The 19196-nt window shown below is 42.3% G+C and overlaps 1 protein-coding gene across 1 annotated transcript; it reads right to left on the reverse strand.

Annotated features, from left to right (window-relative positions):
- Nucleotides 1-1542: 1542 nt before the first annotated feature.
- rasl10a (RAS-like, family 10, member A) lies at nt 1543-18667 on the reverse strand. Its single transcript, XM_005916323.3, has 3 exons — nt 17240-18667; nt 6282-6406; nt 1543-2311 (listed from the first exon to the last, which is right to left on the reverse strand). The coding sequence occupies exons 1-3, from the start codon at nt 17453-17455 to the stop codon at nt 2041-2043; spliced, it is 612 nt and encodes a 203-aa protein (XP_005916385.1). The 5' UTR covers nt 17456-18667; the 3' UTR covers nt 1543-2040.
- Nucleotides 18668-19196: the final 529 nt, after the last annotated feature.

Consider the following 19196-nt stretch of genomic DNA (forward strand, 5'->3'; position numbering starts at 1 on the left):
GTCAGACACATGTTCGAGCAAAACTCCAGTAACTGGAAGTGTGTTTGATGCTTCTGATGTGGTTCCTGATAACATCGCTTTACCACAAGATGGCAATGTTGTAGAAATGATCCTAATGTGGTGAAGCCATGAAAGACACATGGAGAAAAAAAAAGGGACCAGAGCAAGGTTGTTGTTCTCAAATGCTTTTAATAATCATGTGTCAGAAAGAACAAACAAAACAAAAAGCAACCAAAAGCCAAACAAAATTACTTACAGTACTGACACTGTAAAAATAACACAACACAAGTGATGTATGTGATAAAAAACAGTAGCCCTTTTTATTTGAAAATGCACACAAACGAAATGATGAGAACTCATGCTACACGCAGTTGCTTTCTAGTTTATCTCTGCTACATATTTCTCTTTTTTTTCCAACTAGAAAAACAAACAAACAAACAAACAAACAAACAAAAAATCTAACACAGCCATTTGGCCCGACTGAAGGGTTCAACAATACACCTTGTTAGAGTATCGTGAGCTTGTGCTCTCACATGCCGGTGAAAAACGACCACATTCACTCCACTCAGTTGCTCATTACAGCGTCAAAAAACCATGTATTACAAAAATTAAACACAGTATCACATTTTCACATCAGTGCAATTAAACCCTGACCCGTTGGCTCTACCAACAAAAGCATGCAACTCAATTAGTCTATGAATCAGTCGTGTATATACAATAGATCTGCTTGCTTTCAGTGCTGGCATATTCACATACCTCGGCCTAATGAAATGAAAAGAGTTGCTGTTAATTTCACGATATGACCAATTAGATAGTATTCACATATTGATATGGAAGCCACCGAGTTCTGCGTGTGTATTTCTGCTGGAGCGCAAGTGGATTACATTGACTGTGTGTGGCGAGGCATTTTTAATATAATAATGTGGCACATATAGTCAGTCTGGACATCCCTGTGTGTGTTTATTGCTCCTTTCTAATCCAGTGCTTCAACATCTGTCTGTTATCTTGCCGCGTCTGTCCTTTGCTTGCCTGAATGTCAACTATAAACCTGCCTCTCCCTCTCTCTCTCTCTCTCTCACACACAGGCACTGAGCACAACACATACACACACACACACAACACACACACACACACACACACACACACACACACACACAGCATCACACACACACACACGCACTCCACACACAGGTTCTTGTTTCAGGCTCCGGAGCCTCCTGCTGGTTCCCCGTTCCCTGGATTTAATGTATTCATCAGAAACAGACACTGAGTGAGGGGAGGGAGCAGATTAAAGTCCTACAGTACATGATAAGGGACTGCAGCATTTTCTGCTGCAAGACAACCTTAAAACAGCCTTTCTGTGAACAAGCAGCTTTTACTGTCGGCCAAGATTCTAATAGAGGATGGGGCAGAGAACAAAAATGCAGGCTACTTCTCAGAATCTAAAATTAAACACCACCTAACCATATCTATCTATGTACTTTTTGAGATAACTGGCGCAGAAAATGAGCGCTCTCACTTTTTATCGTTTCCATCTTTTTGCCTGTCGGTCTCATGCACAAATCCCAATAAATCCAGTGATGTTAGATGTGAGCTTCTGCTTTTGACCTTACACAGTGTGGCAAATTCAAAAGGAAGACTGGATGATATTGCTGCCTGTCCGCTTTGACTCTCACAAACACAGCTTCTGCCCTGTCAGGCCCAGCGACAGACCTTTCATATTGGGAAGCGCAGCCTGAAATGTTGACCTGTGATGTGAGAAACATATCTGTGCTATGCTTTTTGTATTGTTTGTCACCTGCTTTCTTTTTCCCATTTCCTTCCTTGTTTCTACACAGTTGACTAGGAAGTGGTTGGATGACCATGTGTGTAATTTGAGTGTCTTTTACAGCGCACGAATCTAATAAACCTCATTAAGAAAAATCAGCTCAGTAAAGCAGGAGGCCACGGGGTTATTTTTCCCAGCCATTTTGATAGAAAGTCCTTCTCTCTGCTGCCGCTCCACTCCTGAGTTGGCAGGGGTGGAGGGAGCTCTGAGGGTCACATGATGGTGCAGCGATTCCTCTGTAGCGCCCCCTGCAAACGAATGGAGGTGTGGTTCTGGCGCATCCCCCGTGCCACAGCAATCCCCAGCAGCTCCTTGAAGAGCAGGACTACGTGCCAGTTAAACTTGGCAGAGCACTCCACATAACCGCACTTCCATGTCTTCTTCACCAGAACCGACACGGCCCTGCGAGGCATGAAGCGCTGACGCTGCAGATCTCTCTTGTTACCCACCACCAGGATTGGCACCTCGCTGCTGCTACCTTCCCTGCAGGAGTATGAGAAAAGAAGGTTGTGTTATTTATTTTTATTTTTTTAAACCCAGCAAAGCCATCGTGTTGGTGTTTGTCACAGCTGTTGTCTCTGCATAGTTTTCCCTTCCTTCTGAGGTGTGTGGGGGTGGACTGGAGGATTAAAACTCACAGGCTCAAGGGGCCTCCCACCGCATGCTGCAGTGAGGGCTTTACAGCATTATTGAGTGGGAAAATGTACGGCAAGCCGGAGGGATGTGTTATAAAATTCTAACTCAGAAGCAAAATCAGAATACTTTATTAATCCCAATGGAATTTATGTGGTCACAGTTGAGCGAAGGCAGTAACGAACAAGTTAAATTCCAATAATAAATAATAAAATATATTACAAAACTAATCTAATATATAAATACCCCCAATATGTTACACTAACAACCTAGGCGCCCCTCTCGTCATACTGACAGTTTTCTTCTCTGTAGAGGACGTGCAGATTATTAAAGGTAAGACCTGCAAATATAAAGATTAGTCCTGCAGCACTAATGAAAAACATACAGCACCTCTTCAAGTCGACCACAATTAACCGTGATTAGTGATGGTTTAGAAGTGTTTAAATGAAAAGAAGTTTAGTGCAGCAGTGTGGGAAATTAAGCTGCAGGAGTTTAGAGTAAAATGAAATGTTGATGATAACAATAATATTAATTTTGCTGCTTATTTAGGAGGCAAGGTCATTGGGTTAATGATTTGTAATAATAATTTTTAAAAAAGCCTTAGAATATAAACTATTTAGGAAAAGCTGTAACAACCGATGTTGAACTCAGAACATCTAGAAAAGACAAGTGTATAAACTGTTTAAACAGCTGCCTTAACAACTTAGCTCTTTCTCTCAGAACGAATGATGGCTTATTTTGTATGACAAAGACTTTTGCATACTTTTGCATATTTGCACGTCTGCCTCGACAGATGGATAAAATGGCTCACCGAAGAGAAGGCGATGCAGCCTGAGAGAGATGAGCGGTGCAATTTTCAAGCCCCGAGGCAAAGTTCTCAAAACTTGGGAGCTGAACAACCACACGGCAGCAATCATCTCACTTTTCTCCTTTTCACAGGTTGCGCTCACATAACAGCCTTAAAAATATCTCCTTGCATATCTGCTCGGGCTTGACTACTTGTGCACAATGAGGTGTACTGAATGTGGGAGGCGGTGTGCGTGCATCCCTTCATGAGAATGGGGGGGCAGGAATGATGGAAGGACACAACACTGTCACAAGCCTCACTGAACTGAAGGTAGGCTCCTCGCTAGTGCGAACCAGAATAATAAAAGATTTCTGAGGAACATTTCAACAATAGACTTTTTTTTTTTCGACAGCTGACACACAGAGTAAAAAAACTCCTCCAAAACTCGATTATTAATGATTCCTCTTACAGTATCTGCCCCCTTCTCCTCCCCTTCCTTTCCTTTCCTTCTCCAGTCTGATGTTAGACTCTCCATGATTGCACATTTTCCCCCTATTGTCTATTCCTCTCACATTCACCATTTCTTCCATAGTTGCTGGGGATAATGGGTTTCTGTCTTAGATCATAAACATTCGTGGTTACACGTTCAGAGCTGCGAGAAAGTGGGCATCAACTGTGGAGAGGCAGTTTGGTGTTGTACAACATGGCAAACAAATGAAGCCACCCAATGCACCTTTCTATATGTAAATATATGCATGCAGCTGACGACTGGAGAGCGAGGGATTTCTGGCCCCATACGCAGCAGGTGCAAAGCAAATCCAGGAAGCATTTACTGTATGTTATCTGTGGGCCTTCTGTACACTAAATGTACGACTGTCCCAAGAATAGCCTTTAAATTACTAGTGTGGGTTAAGCATCACACAAGAATCAAATGTCATCAGACAGTGAACTGTCATCACGACGAGCGCGCACGCTAAATTGAAAGATACCACCACAAGAAGCCTAAAAATCACTGTCACCATCATGTAATTGTACAGCTTTGTGACAGGCTGTGAAATTGTGTGGTGTCTTCAGACGGGTGACGGGATGATTTCATTACAAATCATCAGTGAAGGATAACAAGCTGTGTGTCAGCGGTTTAACAAAAAAATGTAGGATTGTTGTATTACATTTAGTTAAAAATGAAATGCAAATCATTCAAACTTATATTCAAATGAAAACAGCACAAAAACAACACATGAATTGTTGAAATAATTTTTTTAATTGAATTTGATTTCAGCAACATATTTTTTAAAAGGTTGAGACAGGAGCATGTTTAATACTTTGTTGCCTCTATCTTTCTATGCAGCCATGTTGCCGTAATACAATTGAAATTGGTTTCGCACTCTTTATGAAATAAACAAGGCCTTTCCTGAGAAACACCCCCTCTGGATGGCAGCACACGTTGCTCCAAAACGTGCATACGGAGCCTTCAAAGGTGTAAGTTACTTATGGCATGTGCACTAATGATCTTCTATACGATTACAGTATGGATGTTGGCTTTTTAAGCTGTGCACTGATAACAATCTGAATAGTCCAATCCTATGCATGACTCGACTACACTAGAATTTCTGTGAAAAACTAAACATCATTACTGTTTCCACTGGAAATAAGATGGTAAGAAACAGCCAGGTGCTGCTAGTCAAATGTAGCTGTTTGTTAAGACAATGTCACAGTCTTTCCAGGAGTGTATGTCCGACCAATTTCACTCCAAGGTCAGACTGTGCAATGCTCAGGGAAACCTTGACAAATTCTAGTTAGTACAACCGTCAAGTGACACCTTGGGCTTGTTTTACCTTGCAATCAATGACTCAGTATTCAGTAGAAAAGTATTCTAAATGCCGTCTTCCAACAGCTAAAGCTTGCCTGGAATTGGGCCATGCAACAGGACAACGATCCCAAGCAAAGCAGCAAATTTACAACAGAATGTCTGAAAAAGAACAGAAACAAAGTTCTGCAATGTTCCAGGCAAAGCGTAGACCTCAACCTGATTGAACTGCTGTGGTGCACTCTTGACAGAGCTAATGCTAACAAACCTCAATGAACTGAAGCAAAGTTGTAAAGAAGAGTGGAGCTAAAGTAAAAAAAAAAAAAGTCAAAGTGAGAGCCTGCTGGGCTCTGTATAAAAATCCCACAGAAAACTATTACTTTACGTTATTGCTGCTAAAGGTGGCTCTACAAGCTAAAACTTTCTTTTACACATTTTCACATGCTGGGCCTTTATTTTTTGGTATTTTGTACTTTGATGATAAAATCCCCCAAACGTGTTGTAATTTTTATGTTCTAAACATTATTCTTATGCATTTATTTGTTTTAAAAAAAAGGGTGGTAAACCCACCGTCCTCTTAAGTCTCAGTTCTGAAAGGCTCAGCCTCTGTGGGATGCTCTTTTATGTTACTGACCTGTTGCTAATTAACCTAATTAGCTCTGAGATGTTCCAACAGCTTTTTTTTTCAGCATTACGTAATATTTCTGGTCTTTTGTTGTCCCTGTCCTAGATTTTTTTTTTTTTTTAATTAGAAAACAGTAATGCCTGTGAGTCTTGACAGCGTCATTGTGGTTCAGTTTTCAATTAAATATAGGGTTTAAAGCACGGGTGTCAAACACAAGGCCCAGGACGAAGAATTTCCAATGGAAAAAAATCCCCCCCTCCTCCCCCCCCAATAGATAAATGCTTAATTTACAGGAAAATCTCTGTTTTGTAATTTTACAAAAGCTTAATATTTTAAAATAACACAAAACTTTAACAAAACTTTAATATTTTAAAATAAAATAAAAAATCGAAGGAGTGTCTGGTAAATTAACTACCACTAAACATTTTTCTGTAATTTCATACATTTATCATGTAGTTTCACTGGTCTGGCCCACTTAAGATCAAAGCAGGCTGTATGTATGTGATGCATGATGTCCAATGAGTTTGACAGTCCTGGTTTGAAGCTTTTGGACCGTATGTTGAACATCTGCGTTTTCAGCAGAGAGTGTTTGTGACCATACCTGTTCTCTACTATCTGCTGTCGGATCATTTTGACGTATTCAAAGCTCTCCACGCAGCAGATGTCATACACCAGGATGTATGCGTTGGCATTACGAACACCTCTGCAGCGCAAATCCAGCCATTCCTGAAAGGACAGATATGTAGAGAAACACATAAATATGCAAACATATGAGTACGTCCAAGACCCGTTTTAGTCAAGCTTAAGAACTGACATGGTCTCTCGGGTATGCTGACGTATTAGATGGAAGACTTTGCAGATGTGTAAGGTTCCCAGGCAGTGTGTCCTAATGGCTTTGTCAAAGTCTGACATTTCCTCAAATGCCACGATGAGGTTATTTGTGGTTCTGAGTGAAATGGCTCATCGGCTCATGAATACGTTCTTGTGAAATTGGGTGCGGACATTAATTTCCCCTTCAGGACAAACTGATGACTTTGCCACCAGCGTCATCATCAAAGAGAAATTTCAATCCAATACTTTGATTCATGACAGATTAAAAGACTAACGATAATCCCATCAGCCTCGGTTAATTTTTTTTCACTCTTTATGTAACAGAACTTTGCTCTGTAACAGTTTGCTTCCCTTTGCAGTTACAAAGTGCAGTGTATGAATTCCTCGAGCAGACATGGTTCTGGGAATCTTACAGCTTTGAACAAAGTCATAAAACACGATGACCCCGCAGTAAAACACTGCACGCTGTTCAAGGACAAAGACGGAGGCTGGGGAAAAGAAAACGCACAACCTTCTGTCAGGAGAGGAAAAAAGGGAACGAGGTGCTCTGATGTGGCAAAAAAGCAACATTTTGTTCATGCTAATGGTTTTCAAAGCATAATTCAAAATGTAATCAAAGCACACAGTGCACATGGGTCTATTTGCACCTTACTGAGGGCCATTAGTTTTAATAGAAACGTGAGGAACCATCCTTCTATCCAAATGTGTATCACTGGGCTCACCACTGCCGACCTGCTGCCTGTAACAGCATGAAATTAATGTATAAACATTTGATCTGATAAAAGAGGGAGAGGCAAATAGAGGAAGTTCAGGGGCTGGGGGAAAAAGATATACTGAGGGAAGGAAATGAGAACACAAACGCAGGCCTGGGAGAATGTTGAAAAGATGAAAAAGGCAACAGCGGATCAAGGGATGAGCAGACATAACCTCTGGTGTTCCCACACACTGCTAATGAAGGGCCTAGACTCTGTGAGACCGCCTCAGTTCAGCTCAGTGAAACATAATTCAATCCAATTTAATATAATTTAACAGACAAACATTGGAAATTAACTTTGCAATAAACAGGGTTGTTCTTATTAGATGCAGACTGCTGTAATGCACAAACGGCATTGCACTTTAGACAACGGTGTGATGAGGATCTTTCAAATGTATAGTCTAACATCTGGGGAAATACAGTTTAGTAGCTGGGGATGAGAATGACTAATAATGACTATGAAGCTGGAACTAGAAACTGCTTAGCTTGGCTTAACATGAATGCTGGAAGCGTGGAAAGCTGGGCTCTGTATAAAAACCCAAATCTGTTTTCTGCCACATTTGGAGCTCACCGGTCAACACATTACATTCAGGTTTATTATATTCCTTTAAATGAAATGAAAAGCGGCACAGGTTGTGATCTTAAAAGGGGCTTGTGTGGCCCCAGACCTCTTTTCTTGTGATCACTTTGAAGTTTCTGGTGTTGTGCCAAAAGATGGTCACCCACATTTAAGCTGTTGTAAATGACTTGTCGGCCTATAATCTGTGAAGCACATGTCAAACCAATGTCATCAAATCATTCTGAGCCACAAATAACGTTCCTGTCACAAGGTAGAAAGTGAGTTTTATATATCCTTTATTTATCCAGATAAAAAGTGTCATTGATGTTAAAAATATATAACTTTTAAAGAGTGATATGAAGTTGGTAAAATAATGTCATAAAGATAATTTTATATATAATCCTTTAATAAATTCTGTTGACTAAAGTCTATTTACCAATATAAGCAAAGATATACATTTGGAAAAATGAATATAAACATCAGAAATCAGTTTTGGCACATTCACCAGCAAAGATTTTCAGGAAGTTGGACTTGTCTCGTGCTTGGAAAGTACCGGCATATTTCCCAAAGCTCAAAAGTGTCATCAGGTAGTGCAGTGATATCAGCTTCCGGCTATTTGGATTATTGGTGTCATCTTTGAACAACAACTGAATTTTAAAACTCTAAGCTCATCCAACCTTGTTTCCTTCACCTCAGAAATGTGGCAAAAGTCAAACCTTTACGGATGCTCTGATATCGTCGTGTTGGTGTCGTTGCAAGTGACCAATCACATTGTTGTGACGTTATTCTTTGGCGCGCCAAGCCATTCGTGCATTTATGAAATTCCAATGTTGCAAGGACAATATCAATTCTGCTTAGCGTTTATTAAAGGGTTAGGGTCAGGGTCCGTTGATCAGCGGACAGAGGCGGTTTCTCGCAGCTTAAGTACAGTTTTTTGTTTTACGCCGGTTTTCCCCGAAGTCGCAAAAGTATGACGCCACAACATTCTGATTGGTCACTTGCAATGTTGATCCTGGAACAACATTTACTATGTTGATCTGGGAACAACACCAACACGACGATAACAGATCGTGCAACCTTTACTGTCATTCAGTCCTCTGGATCTTTTACTACACAGTTTACTTTTCTAACCCACTTTTCACTCTTCCCTGCATCTGACCTGCTCTGACCTCTGGCATCGACAAGAGATTTTCACCCAGAGACCTGCAGCTTATTGGGTAGTTTCTCTTTTTTGACCATTCTCTGTAAACCCCAGAGATCCCAGTAGATCCGCATTTTCTGACATACCCAGACTACCCTGACAGCAACAACCATGCCACGTTCAAAGTCACTTCAATCAGCTTTCTTCCCCATCCGACGCTCGGTTTGAACATGTTTTCATACATAGACACACTTCCATGTGATTGGCCGATAGAGATTTGAGAGCGCTTGAAAAGGTATACCTAATGAAATGGCCAGTGAGTTTATATTATGTTGTTAAGATCACTGATTTAACCTTGGAACATTTCCACAGACTCAGTGTGGATTTACTTCACACAGTGGCTGCTGTTCCATTTGCTCCTCCTGAGCTCTTTTTTAAAACAGTTTTTTTTAAATCCCTGTGAACACATTTTTAAAAGAATTTACATACAAATCAATTTCCCCATGTGATCACTGCCTCTCCTGAAGCTGTTTATTATGTTATGCTGCAATGATTTTCAGTGAAATTCCGCTCTGATGTATTTGATGCTTTTTGACTGACGCACCTGAACCTCGGGGCTCTGGTGATGATTTGGCTGCTTTGGAGCCGTGCTTGTTGTGCCCATATTGCTTTGAAAGCTCACATATCAAAGTGCTGATTGTCAGGCCCCATTTTAATTTGCATGCTTATAATTAGCATGCAATCTAATGTGACCCCGTAGTGGAGCAGTGCAATGTTGATGGATTTGCTACAGTATTTTGTACAGCGTTAAGTCATTTTTCCCATGTGGTGTTTACTCTACACTTTTTCCAGCACTTACACAGCTTGTGTAACCTTAAATAGAAACGTGAATAGAAAAAAAAATTAATTACACTGCTGTCAAGGTTTAGGGGGGGGGGGAATTTGCATCCAAATTAAACATGCTGTACAGCTAATCTGTACAATGAAGATGAACTGATAATTTGTGACAGGTGAGGCTGAGGGAACAGGCGAGGATCAGCCTAACTTGTAATGATAAAACGCAGTGAGGGACGCTTTGCCTCTATTCATTTTGGAGGGGGTGTTTGTGTCAAGGAGCAGAAACAGCCTCACAGATCAGCAGGAAGATAATGAAGCCAATCAGGCGCAGAGATGGCAATAAGATCACTGCCATCAAAAGTAAAAAGCGTAAGTGGGACGATGTGTTGTGAAAACTGGTGTAAAGTGCAGTTTTCTCTGGTCTTTCACAGTGTTTTCAGCAAGAGTGGTTTTTTTTCCTTTATGATTTCTAATTTCTTCCATCAATTCATTTTCTTCCTGGAGTCTATCCTAAAGTGTCCAGTACAGCTCCAGTCCAAGATTTGTTGTGTTTCCCGAACAAACCAGAGATGTTCGCTGTCATCACAGCTCATGATAACTGAGGCAGCTGACGACGCAAGGCGAGCACGGTGGCTTGTGGTTGCAGCCTCACATCCCGCGGGGCTAAAAATAGCAGCTTGTGTTTTCATCTCGTATCTCTTTGTCGTCCAAGTCCTGTTTTTAAATGTGGAGGAGGAGCCGGCACAGAAGCAGCAATACTACTTCTCCAAACCCCAAACACGAGGCCCAGGCCAAAACAGAGCAGTAAAGAAAAGGCAGTGCACTGATACGCGGTAACCAAATGAATGCAAACGGCATGTGTGGGCATGTTTATTTGTGTGTGCTCGCCGGGATGTGAGAATGTGCTTGCGGGAGCGTGACTGTGAAGTGTGGTGCCACTGTCTGTGTCCTCCAGTCGGTCGCCTTACCACAGCGTGGAAAAAGAGCAGCTCGTCCTTTGCTCCTCAAGACCCAAACAGAGCGTGTTTCCCTGACAACTGCAGGGCCGTGGTCAGTTTTCAGCAGGCTATGGCAAAGCCGCCATGACTCTGATATTAGTGGAGGCAGCTTGAACGTAATGAGTGGTTGCGATGGATCAATACTCCATCCAGTGCAGGAGGGCGGCCGGTGTAACCTGGCTGGGGCCAATGCTGAGCTATTACAGATATGTCAAACACAGGTCACGCTGGTTGAGTTGGAATTAAAATCCATTACATCCCTTAGGGATGGAAGTCCCCTTTTCAAAGTAATGACCTGGACCAGCAAAACCATTTATTGCCCTTTGTTGTAAGTCTCCAGTGTTCAGGTGACAAGGAGACTCTGGCTGATGCTGGCGAGGGGTCAAAAATGGAAATTCTCAAGAATTAGACTGGATTGGGAAACTGAGAGATATGTAACGTTGCTCTATGTCTTTCTTGTCCTTACAGATATCCTTGCAGATATCCTTGCATGCTGCCAGAGAGTTAGATGAGAAGATTGCCTACTTTGTTAAATACTAATAAGATAAAGCCAGGAGCTGGAAGCTTAACATCAAGACCAATTGCTGGGTCTGACCCGAGGCACAACCTCCATGGCTGAAAAATGAAACCAGTTGAAGTGCACCTTGAAGTGCAGTTACTCGAAGGCCCACTGAGGCGGCCTCGAGAAGCAAGTTAATCTGCTTAGACTCACAATTTAAAGGCCTAACTGTACAATGGAAATATGAATACAATTTTAAATAAAATGGTTTACAGTCTCAGTAGCTGATGTTTCACATCCTTTGGGGTGACTGTGTCTCAGGAGGTGGAGCAGGTTATCTACTAATCAAGAGGTCAGTGGTTGGATTTCCTCACGCATCGGAGAGCAACTCAGCTCCAGCTACTTGCCCAATGATTCTTAGGCATGCAGCCAGGTATGGAGTCACCAACCTTTCCAAATCTTCCAGAGCTACAAACACCACCACCACCACCGCCACCACCCCTAGTGTGAATGTTTAACTAGCTCTCATTGCACTTGCATGAATGAGGCTTGTAGTAAGAAAGCGCTTTGAGCGAAAAAGTGCTACATTAGTACAGGTTCATAACAAGTGCACCAGAGGTGATTTTTAATATAACTCACCAACTGTGTTGTTATTACCACTTGAACTTTGCATTTTTAGAGGAATAGTTGAATGAGAGGGGGAAACACCAACTGGTTGTTAGCTAGCTGTCTAGTATGCTAGGCTACTTCTAATTCAAATCACTGATCTAGAACAAATAACATGGCTTGCGAGTACTTAACAATTAATTAAATCTAACTGTACTAAGAGCTCATTCAAGGAATCTTTGCTTCAGCTTTGTTGAGTGAAATGTCAGCATTTTATTCAGATTTGACTTGGCAGTAATTAGCACTGAGGATGAGGGTGTGTTTTGCTGATCACGCTTGTTAGAGTCATCTCTACAAGGCTTGTCTGGTCCATATTTTGTTGGGCACGGTTTTACACTACTGTACACAACCATAATGGATTTAATTTTATTCTTATATAAGTGCAAATACAAGGGTTGCTAACTTGTTTAATTCTTTGCAGCCTGAAGTCTGGAACCCATAGACATCAGGTAATGCTATCTTTCTTTGCTTGAGATGCAGGGCCTTTTTTACAGCTGCCTTTGGCTGCTGCTTGTGCGTGAGTATCTCTGCTCTGAGTTTTGTATTTAATACCTGAAAAGCTGGCCTGAGATCAGGTGAAGACTTGCCATTCAAGGATATCTCATTTCTTTGCTTTGACAAACTCTCGGTTGCTTTTACAGTTTGCTTTGGGTCATTTTCCGTTTGTGCTGTGAAACTCTGCCCGATGGGTTTTGTAGCATCTGTCTGAATCTGAGCAGAGAGTGTAGCCCCGTACACTTCACAGTAAATCCTGCAGCTTCACTCAGCAATTACATCACCAACAAAGTGTCCTGGTTCCCCTGCCAGGCATATGTTTCTACGTGGTATTCTTTGGATCATGACCTTTTCTCTAATGCTCAATACTTTTGTCTTCTATTAGTAAGTAAAGTTACATTTTATTTATATAGCACCTTTTCAGATTAAATCACAAAGTGCTTCACAGAGGCTCAAAATATACATCATCCAATGTCAACCAAAACCAATTTTAAAAAGATAAGTCTTTAACTGCTTCTTAAAAGAAATGACTGAGTCCACAGATCTCAAACTCAATGGCAGAGAGTTCCAGAGTCTGGGAGCCACAGATACAAACGCTCTGTCACCTTTAGTTTTTAACCTTGTATGCTGGACAGCCAGCAGGCCTTGGTCACAAGACCTCAAGACCTTTTTTCTTCTATTATGTTAGTACAGGTTAATCTTGGTTTCATCTTTTATCATCTAGATGTTTTCTGTCAAACTCTAATCCGGCCTTCCTGTTCCTCAGTGTAACTGTGTGAACCTTATTGTAAATTCTCTGTATTTCCATTCATGAAGGTGTTTCTTGATTGTAGTCCTCGATAACAATACTCCTACCTCCTTAAGAGTATCCTTAATTTTGTTAGGTGCTATAAAATTGTTTCTTTAGCCATGGAAATAATTCTGCAATCATCCTCTGTGTTTTTTCTGAGCATTTATTCTTTTTTAACGGCATAAAAGATTGCTGATTTAGCCGATCCTGAAGTTTTGCTCTCTCTCTGAGAGGATAATTTTGCTGTTTCAGTGACGATGTCTTTCACTTGCACCGACATCTATTTGAGACTCGTATTTAAAATTTCGGTGAAAAGCTACGAAATACAAATTCAACACTTCAGATATTCTATCTGCTTCATTTATTATGAAATAACAAGTGAACGTGCCTCACCCGGCCATGAAACCGCTCGTCAATCGAATGTAGAACTAACTGTGAGACACTGAAAATGAGGGACTGTGTATAAACCGTAACTGCTGAACTGTTAATGCAACATTTTTGTTAAACCCTTTGAATTAAGGCTAAAAGTCTGCACTTCTATCACCTCTGGATGTTTCATTTAAAATCAACTGTGAAGGTGTGCACAGGGAAAACTACAAAAACTGTGCCTTTGCAGATAGTATAATGATATTTGTGTATATATCAGCAAAAACAGATTAAATGCAATTCAAAATGAATGATCCACTATGATTATTATACATTTGTGCTCAGTTTCACTTCCAGATCCTGTCAGCACTTAACGCTTCACCGATATGTACACTTCACAGACGCACACATCTTTCTTGCTGCATCTGCAAGCGTGAAATACGATAGTTTCCTCGCTGTTATATATGAAAGTATTGACAGAGATAGCTGAGAAAAATGCCCAAAGAGAGCAGGAGACGGAGCATTTTGTGTGGGAGGAAGTCATGGAGATACATTATGGCAAGAACAAAAAGGGAAAAGAAGAGAAAGTGAAAAGAAAAGAAAAGAACAAGAAAAAATCATGCTGAATCTTCTGTCACGCTTAAATCCATCTGTCATCACATCGTATTGACACACCAGGACAGATGCTCTCTCAATGCAATACTCTCAGAAACAGACACACACGCCACAAAGCAAACAAATCCTTACACCGACCCAGCTTCACGGGAAAAATGATACAAATCTCGCCTCTTTCCAGCATTAAAAAAAGATTTTTTAATGTCTCTGTATGTTGTTGAAATGAGGTCACAAGTCGCCTGCTAGAACGCCACTGCTGTTCTTATAAAATAATCTGAACTGATGAGAAATTGCCGGGCTACATCAGCGCGGAGGCGTACTGACTCACTCTATTCTGCAGCTTATTCATCACAAATTTTATAGGACAATATAAAACCTCATTTGGTCACCCCGGCTTCAACGGTGTCCATTAAACTTTCTAATTGACCAAAACAAATTCCCGCTCTCTCCCTCCCCTCTCTGCTTTGTTCCTCTCTTATTCCCCGACTGTATTCTAACAGTGAAGTGTGCTTTTATTTAATTTGCTGTCTTCAGCAAGTAAAATTCAATCAGGATTCTTTGTGCTGGCTCAACGCACCCCTCATTACATCCAACTGCCCCTGATCCACGTTACATTTCTGTGGTCGCAGGGTTAAACGCAGATGAGGGCAGTGACTCGAAAATGCCCCGTGTCTCTCGCTGTGAATAGAGGATGAAGCACCAGAGGAAGCAAGAACGAGCGAGACAAAGCACAGCGGGCCTTCCAGGTGTTGTTCCTTAGCAAATGAGTAACCGTAAATCTGTCAGATGGAAATGTTGTGGCAGCACTCAGCTAATGGATTTCTCTGCTGGTATACCTTCGACAAAGAGCCTGCACCACCACTCTGACATTAGCATGAAATGTTTAACCAAAGACAATCAAATGAGGAGGAAACCCCTCAAATGTAACTCAACCTTTGAGACACTTGAACTCATCAGATGCACCTCGTCCCCTGTTCCTGCAGCTGCTCCTGCTTATTGCTTAATGGGAGTTCAAAGCACTTTAGCTGGAAAAAAGGAAACTCAGTGCCTTCCCAGCAGGAATCTGTAGCGTAAGCAGTCTGCAGAACTCTTAACACCTTCCAATAAAATGTTAAATCTAGTAGGGAAGCTTTGTATAACTCCGACAAGATGATTGCTCTGCCCTGTCAGATGTTTTCTGTGTTAACGCCGCAGCTTTGTGAGCGCACAGAAAACCAGCACTTTGGGAGGTCTCTCTTTCTCGTTGTGCTTTTGTTGTCTCCTGCTTGGCTTGATCTCATTTTCTCAGTGGCACTTTCGCCGGCGGTAGATAACCGCAGCTGTTCTTGGGAGGCCTATCTGTGACACCGACAGGGAGGGAAGGAGAGAAACAGTCAGCAGCAGCAAATCAATGGCTTTGCTGTGGTGACCTTGGAGATTTCGGTCTTTCCAATGAGGTCACAGTGGACAGGAGTCAAACACGTGCCTCGCGTCAGCAGAGACTTGCAGTGGGATGCGCCGTTTCAAGCACCGCACACATGCATACGAAGAGAGGGACGCATTATATTCAGCAACTTAATGGGCTGGGAAAAATGACAAAGAGGACTTTAACAAGGGGATCATTTGTCTCGAGGGATAGAGTCACATTTTTAAGGCGATATTAAAGCAGTTCTCACATGCTCATGTGTAGATTGGAAGGATTTCAGCTGCTGTAACAGATCCTACTCTCCACATTTGGCCACTAAGAGGGAAAGGAAAGCGGAGAGCTGATGTCTTTCCAATAAAGAGAGGATTTAATGCGATTTCACTCTAAGTGTCAAGGGCCAAAATACGCACTTCTCATTCCATGTAAAAAAATAACTAAAACAATGCTTAATACGTCTGATTCACACAAGGTAAGCGGAATAATAACACAAAGAGGATTTAAAAGATTATCCCCTAGACTGATTCAGACAGTTGAAGCCTCACAAAAATGTATTTTTTACACAAAATCAGGGCTGTAGAGTTCGTCACCCATCACTTAGTTTGGCACTGCATGATAAGCACCTCTGTGTTTTCTTGAGCTCCCCTCTACTCTCATCTCTTCTTGTTCACATGATACTACTGGACAGAGGCAGCCCTGCCCGTGTTTAGAGGAGGCTGAAGAAGCAGGTGAAGCAGCTCTCCCACATCCTTGGTTCTGGTTTTTTGTTCTTATTTTTTACTGGCTGTGTTTTTGAAAACAGAGGTTCAGAAGTCTGTGGTGTTTTGAAGCCTCTGTGGGTCTCCTCCTTGGTTGTGACTGTTTAATAAAGGATCTGTAAGGCGGGAAGGTGAAAAAAGTTAGAGGATCTAATAATGCTTTCAGTATGGCCACATGAGGACTGTTTCAAGAACCTCTGATTCTTGTCAAGAAATAAAGAAAAACAAAAATCTGCTCCAAAAAAGTGACTGCAAAGCCGCAGCATTCACAGTGCTTTTTCATCTTGCTATGATCCTGCGACCAGATGTGCCTCCATCTAATGAGGGGTGGCATCTGACCTGTGGTCAGGAATAAAAGGGCAGTCTACTCTATTTTTAAAAAGGGAGTTTTAACCAGGTGCTGTGGCCATGCCGGAAGCACAATGCTGCAGAATCAACACAAATATCAGCAGCAGCACTGCTGTTTCTTAGAAGTGTGTAGAAGACATGTTATGATTAACACATAACAATATGCAAGTTTGCATATTGCAAGTTTGCATATTGTCTTCATAAACGGGCTGAAAGACAGAGACAAAGAGAGTTTAAAAACGCCAAAGCTCTTAGGCTTTAAGTCAGCCAGGTCTCCATAGCAACTAGTAGACTAGGGACATCTGATACTGAAAGAGGAATAAATAAAATTGGTGTTTTTGCCTTTGAGGGATGTTAGCGGCTGTGAACAGACGGGCACTTGTAAGATTAAGCAGTGATTAAATAAATGAGAAGCGGGTTCAATCAGAGAATGGACCCCCTCCTCTCTAAGCTTGTCTAAATCCTCCTCTGATAAAGTTCCCGAGACAGAGACGTGATACCTGACTGGAGCTTGATGGAAAAGAAGAGATCGGCGGGACGTCCAAAATCTTCAGCTCGTACATGTTCCCGTTCAGTATGACGGAGGGTCTGTACACATATCTGGTCCTGGTCGGCGTGTACACCTCCGAGAAGTCGTTATAGATGAACTGGCGGATTATAGAAGTTTTCCCCACTCCGGGAGCACCGATCACTGCGATACTCAGCGTCTCCACCATTCCTGGAGCCCGAGTTCAGCACCATGGACAGCGGCGACAACAACGGCAGATGTGGTAGTCCAGAAACACAGCTGGCCGCCGCTTTTTAAAAAATAAATCTTTATTTTGTCTTTTTTCTTTTCTTTTTTTTCTTGCTGTTTCTCTGGTGGAATTCAACCCACCCGCCGCCGCTGCCCCTTTAACCAGCACCCACTAAATCACCTTAACTGGCTTCAGCTGCGTTCAATAGAAGAGTCGGTGGGAGAATAGAGCACCCACCCGTCGAGCAGAGCGGGGAAACTTTTATCTCCAAGACACGCAGATAGTCAAAAATACAGCTCAGCCACCAATAGATGGGCTCTTCGCCGCCTCTGTGAGCCAACGCAAGGAGAGAAACTCTTGGTTTTCAAGGGACACCCCAGGCAACCTCGTCCCCGGAGAGGAAGCATAAAAGTCCGCCCTTGCCGCCTCCACATGGACATAATCCTGCCAAGGCTGGGCTCCGATGACCTTGTCCAAACGCACAGCTCTCAGTGTCTTCGTTGATTATCTCCTCCGCACCTCTCACTCATCCCCAGCGATGCACCACCGCGCTCCCCCATCACAATGAGGACGGGCGCGCAGCCGCTCGTCTCATAAGCTTTCCACGTGTTCCCGCATAATACGCGATCCCCATAATCTTCTGGTTTTCGATAACACAACGATCGATTTAAGACAGGAGAGGCAACTCGCACAGAAAACAGCGGCGCGTATTCTGTAAAGGCATCTGGAGTCTTAAGGAGCGCTGCGTGTCTGCCGTTGGAAAGACGGGAGCTCTCCACCTCCTCCCCTCTCTCTCCCCCTCTCTCTCCATCATCATTTGCAATATCCACTGCCCCGCTCGTCCAATAGGATCACGTAGTGCACAAGGCGTGCGAAAGCTTTGAGCTCCCATACGCCGCAAACAAATAGCTGTGGAAGAGGCCACACACTATACATCATCTCCGCGCCAGGGTCACGGAGAGGCGGCGCAGGACTGAACATCATACCTGTGAGGTGACTTATGACCGGACAGGGTCCCGGGGCACGCGAGGGGCGATGTGTTCGAATCAATCACGGCTGACAGCGGAGCACCACAGACAAAGCTGAGCAATAAACGCAATTCAGTTTATGGTTCCTCAGAATAACTGAGATGAGCTCCAGAGAAGTGTGAGACTGTTCTGTGAAAGGTTTGCATGTTTTATGTCTGTGAAGGTTCTCACTCATCCAGGTCATCGTAGTCTAAGGAGCTTGGAAAGAAAAGCGTCTGGACTTCTTCGAGTTGCTTGAAGACGTTTCACCTCTGCACCTCAAGTTTGCATGTTTTAGTTCACACCTCTGCAGATTAGTTCTTATTATTAACAAGTACAGCGTTTTAGATCCAGTTTTCCAAACCTATTGTTGGTGGGGTTTTTTTTTTTACTTACACATGTCTGAATGCAAATCAGTTGGAGCAAAATTTCTAGGGTTTTACTGGTGAAATGTGTAAAGGTACTAATAAGACAGACATATGGAAAATAGGCGAAGGCTCTTGAGGAAATGGGAGTAGTTAAAAAGAAATATCAAAAGTTAAAAGAACAGAAGCTTTTACTGCATACTCACTGGTAACAATGCCCCCGATGGTGAAAGTTTTAGTGGAAATTTGGAAAGGGTATTTACATAAAGGACCTTTAAAAATAACAAAGCAAGTGTCACATGCTGAAGTTGGTTAAATATCAGCCAAGGAGATGTTTGACAACTCGGC

The sequence above is a fragment of the Haplochromis burtoni genome, unplaced genomic scaffold (assembly GCF_018398535.1).
Source record: "Haplochromis burtoni strain Fernald_Lab_line unplaced genomic scaffold, NCSU_Asbu1 Contig_18, whole genome shotgun sequence".
NCBI classification, from domain to species: Eukaryota; Metazoa; Chordata; class Actinopteri; order Cichliformes; family Cichlidae; genus Haplochromis; species Haplochromis burtoni.

Bases quoted from the DNA above. Each gene is read 5' to 3' on its own strand.
- rasl10a (XM_005916323.3), bottom strand. From the start codon at position 17,455: ATGGTGGAGACGCTGAGTATCGCAGTGATCGGTGCTCCCGGAGTGGGG. The intron at 6,407-17,239 runs GTATCACGTCTC...CTGTCCTTTCAG, and splicing joins TTCCATCAAGCTCCAGTCAG to GAATGGCTGGATTTGCGCTG. The intron at 2,312-6,281 runs GTATGGTCACAA...ATACTCCTGCAG, and splicing joins CAGCAGATAGTAGAGAACAG to GGAAGGTAGCAGCAGCGAGG.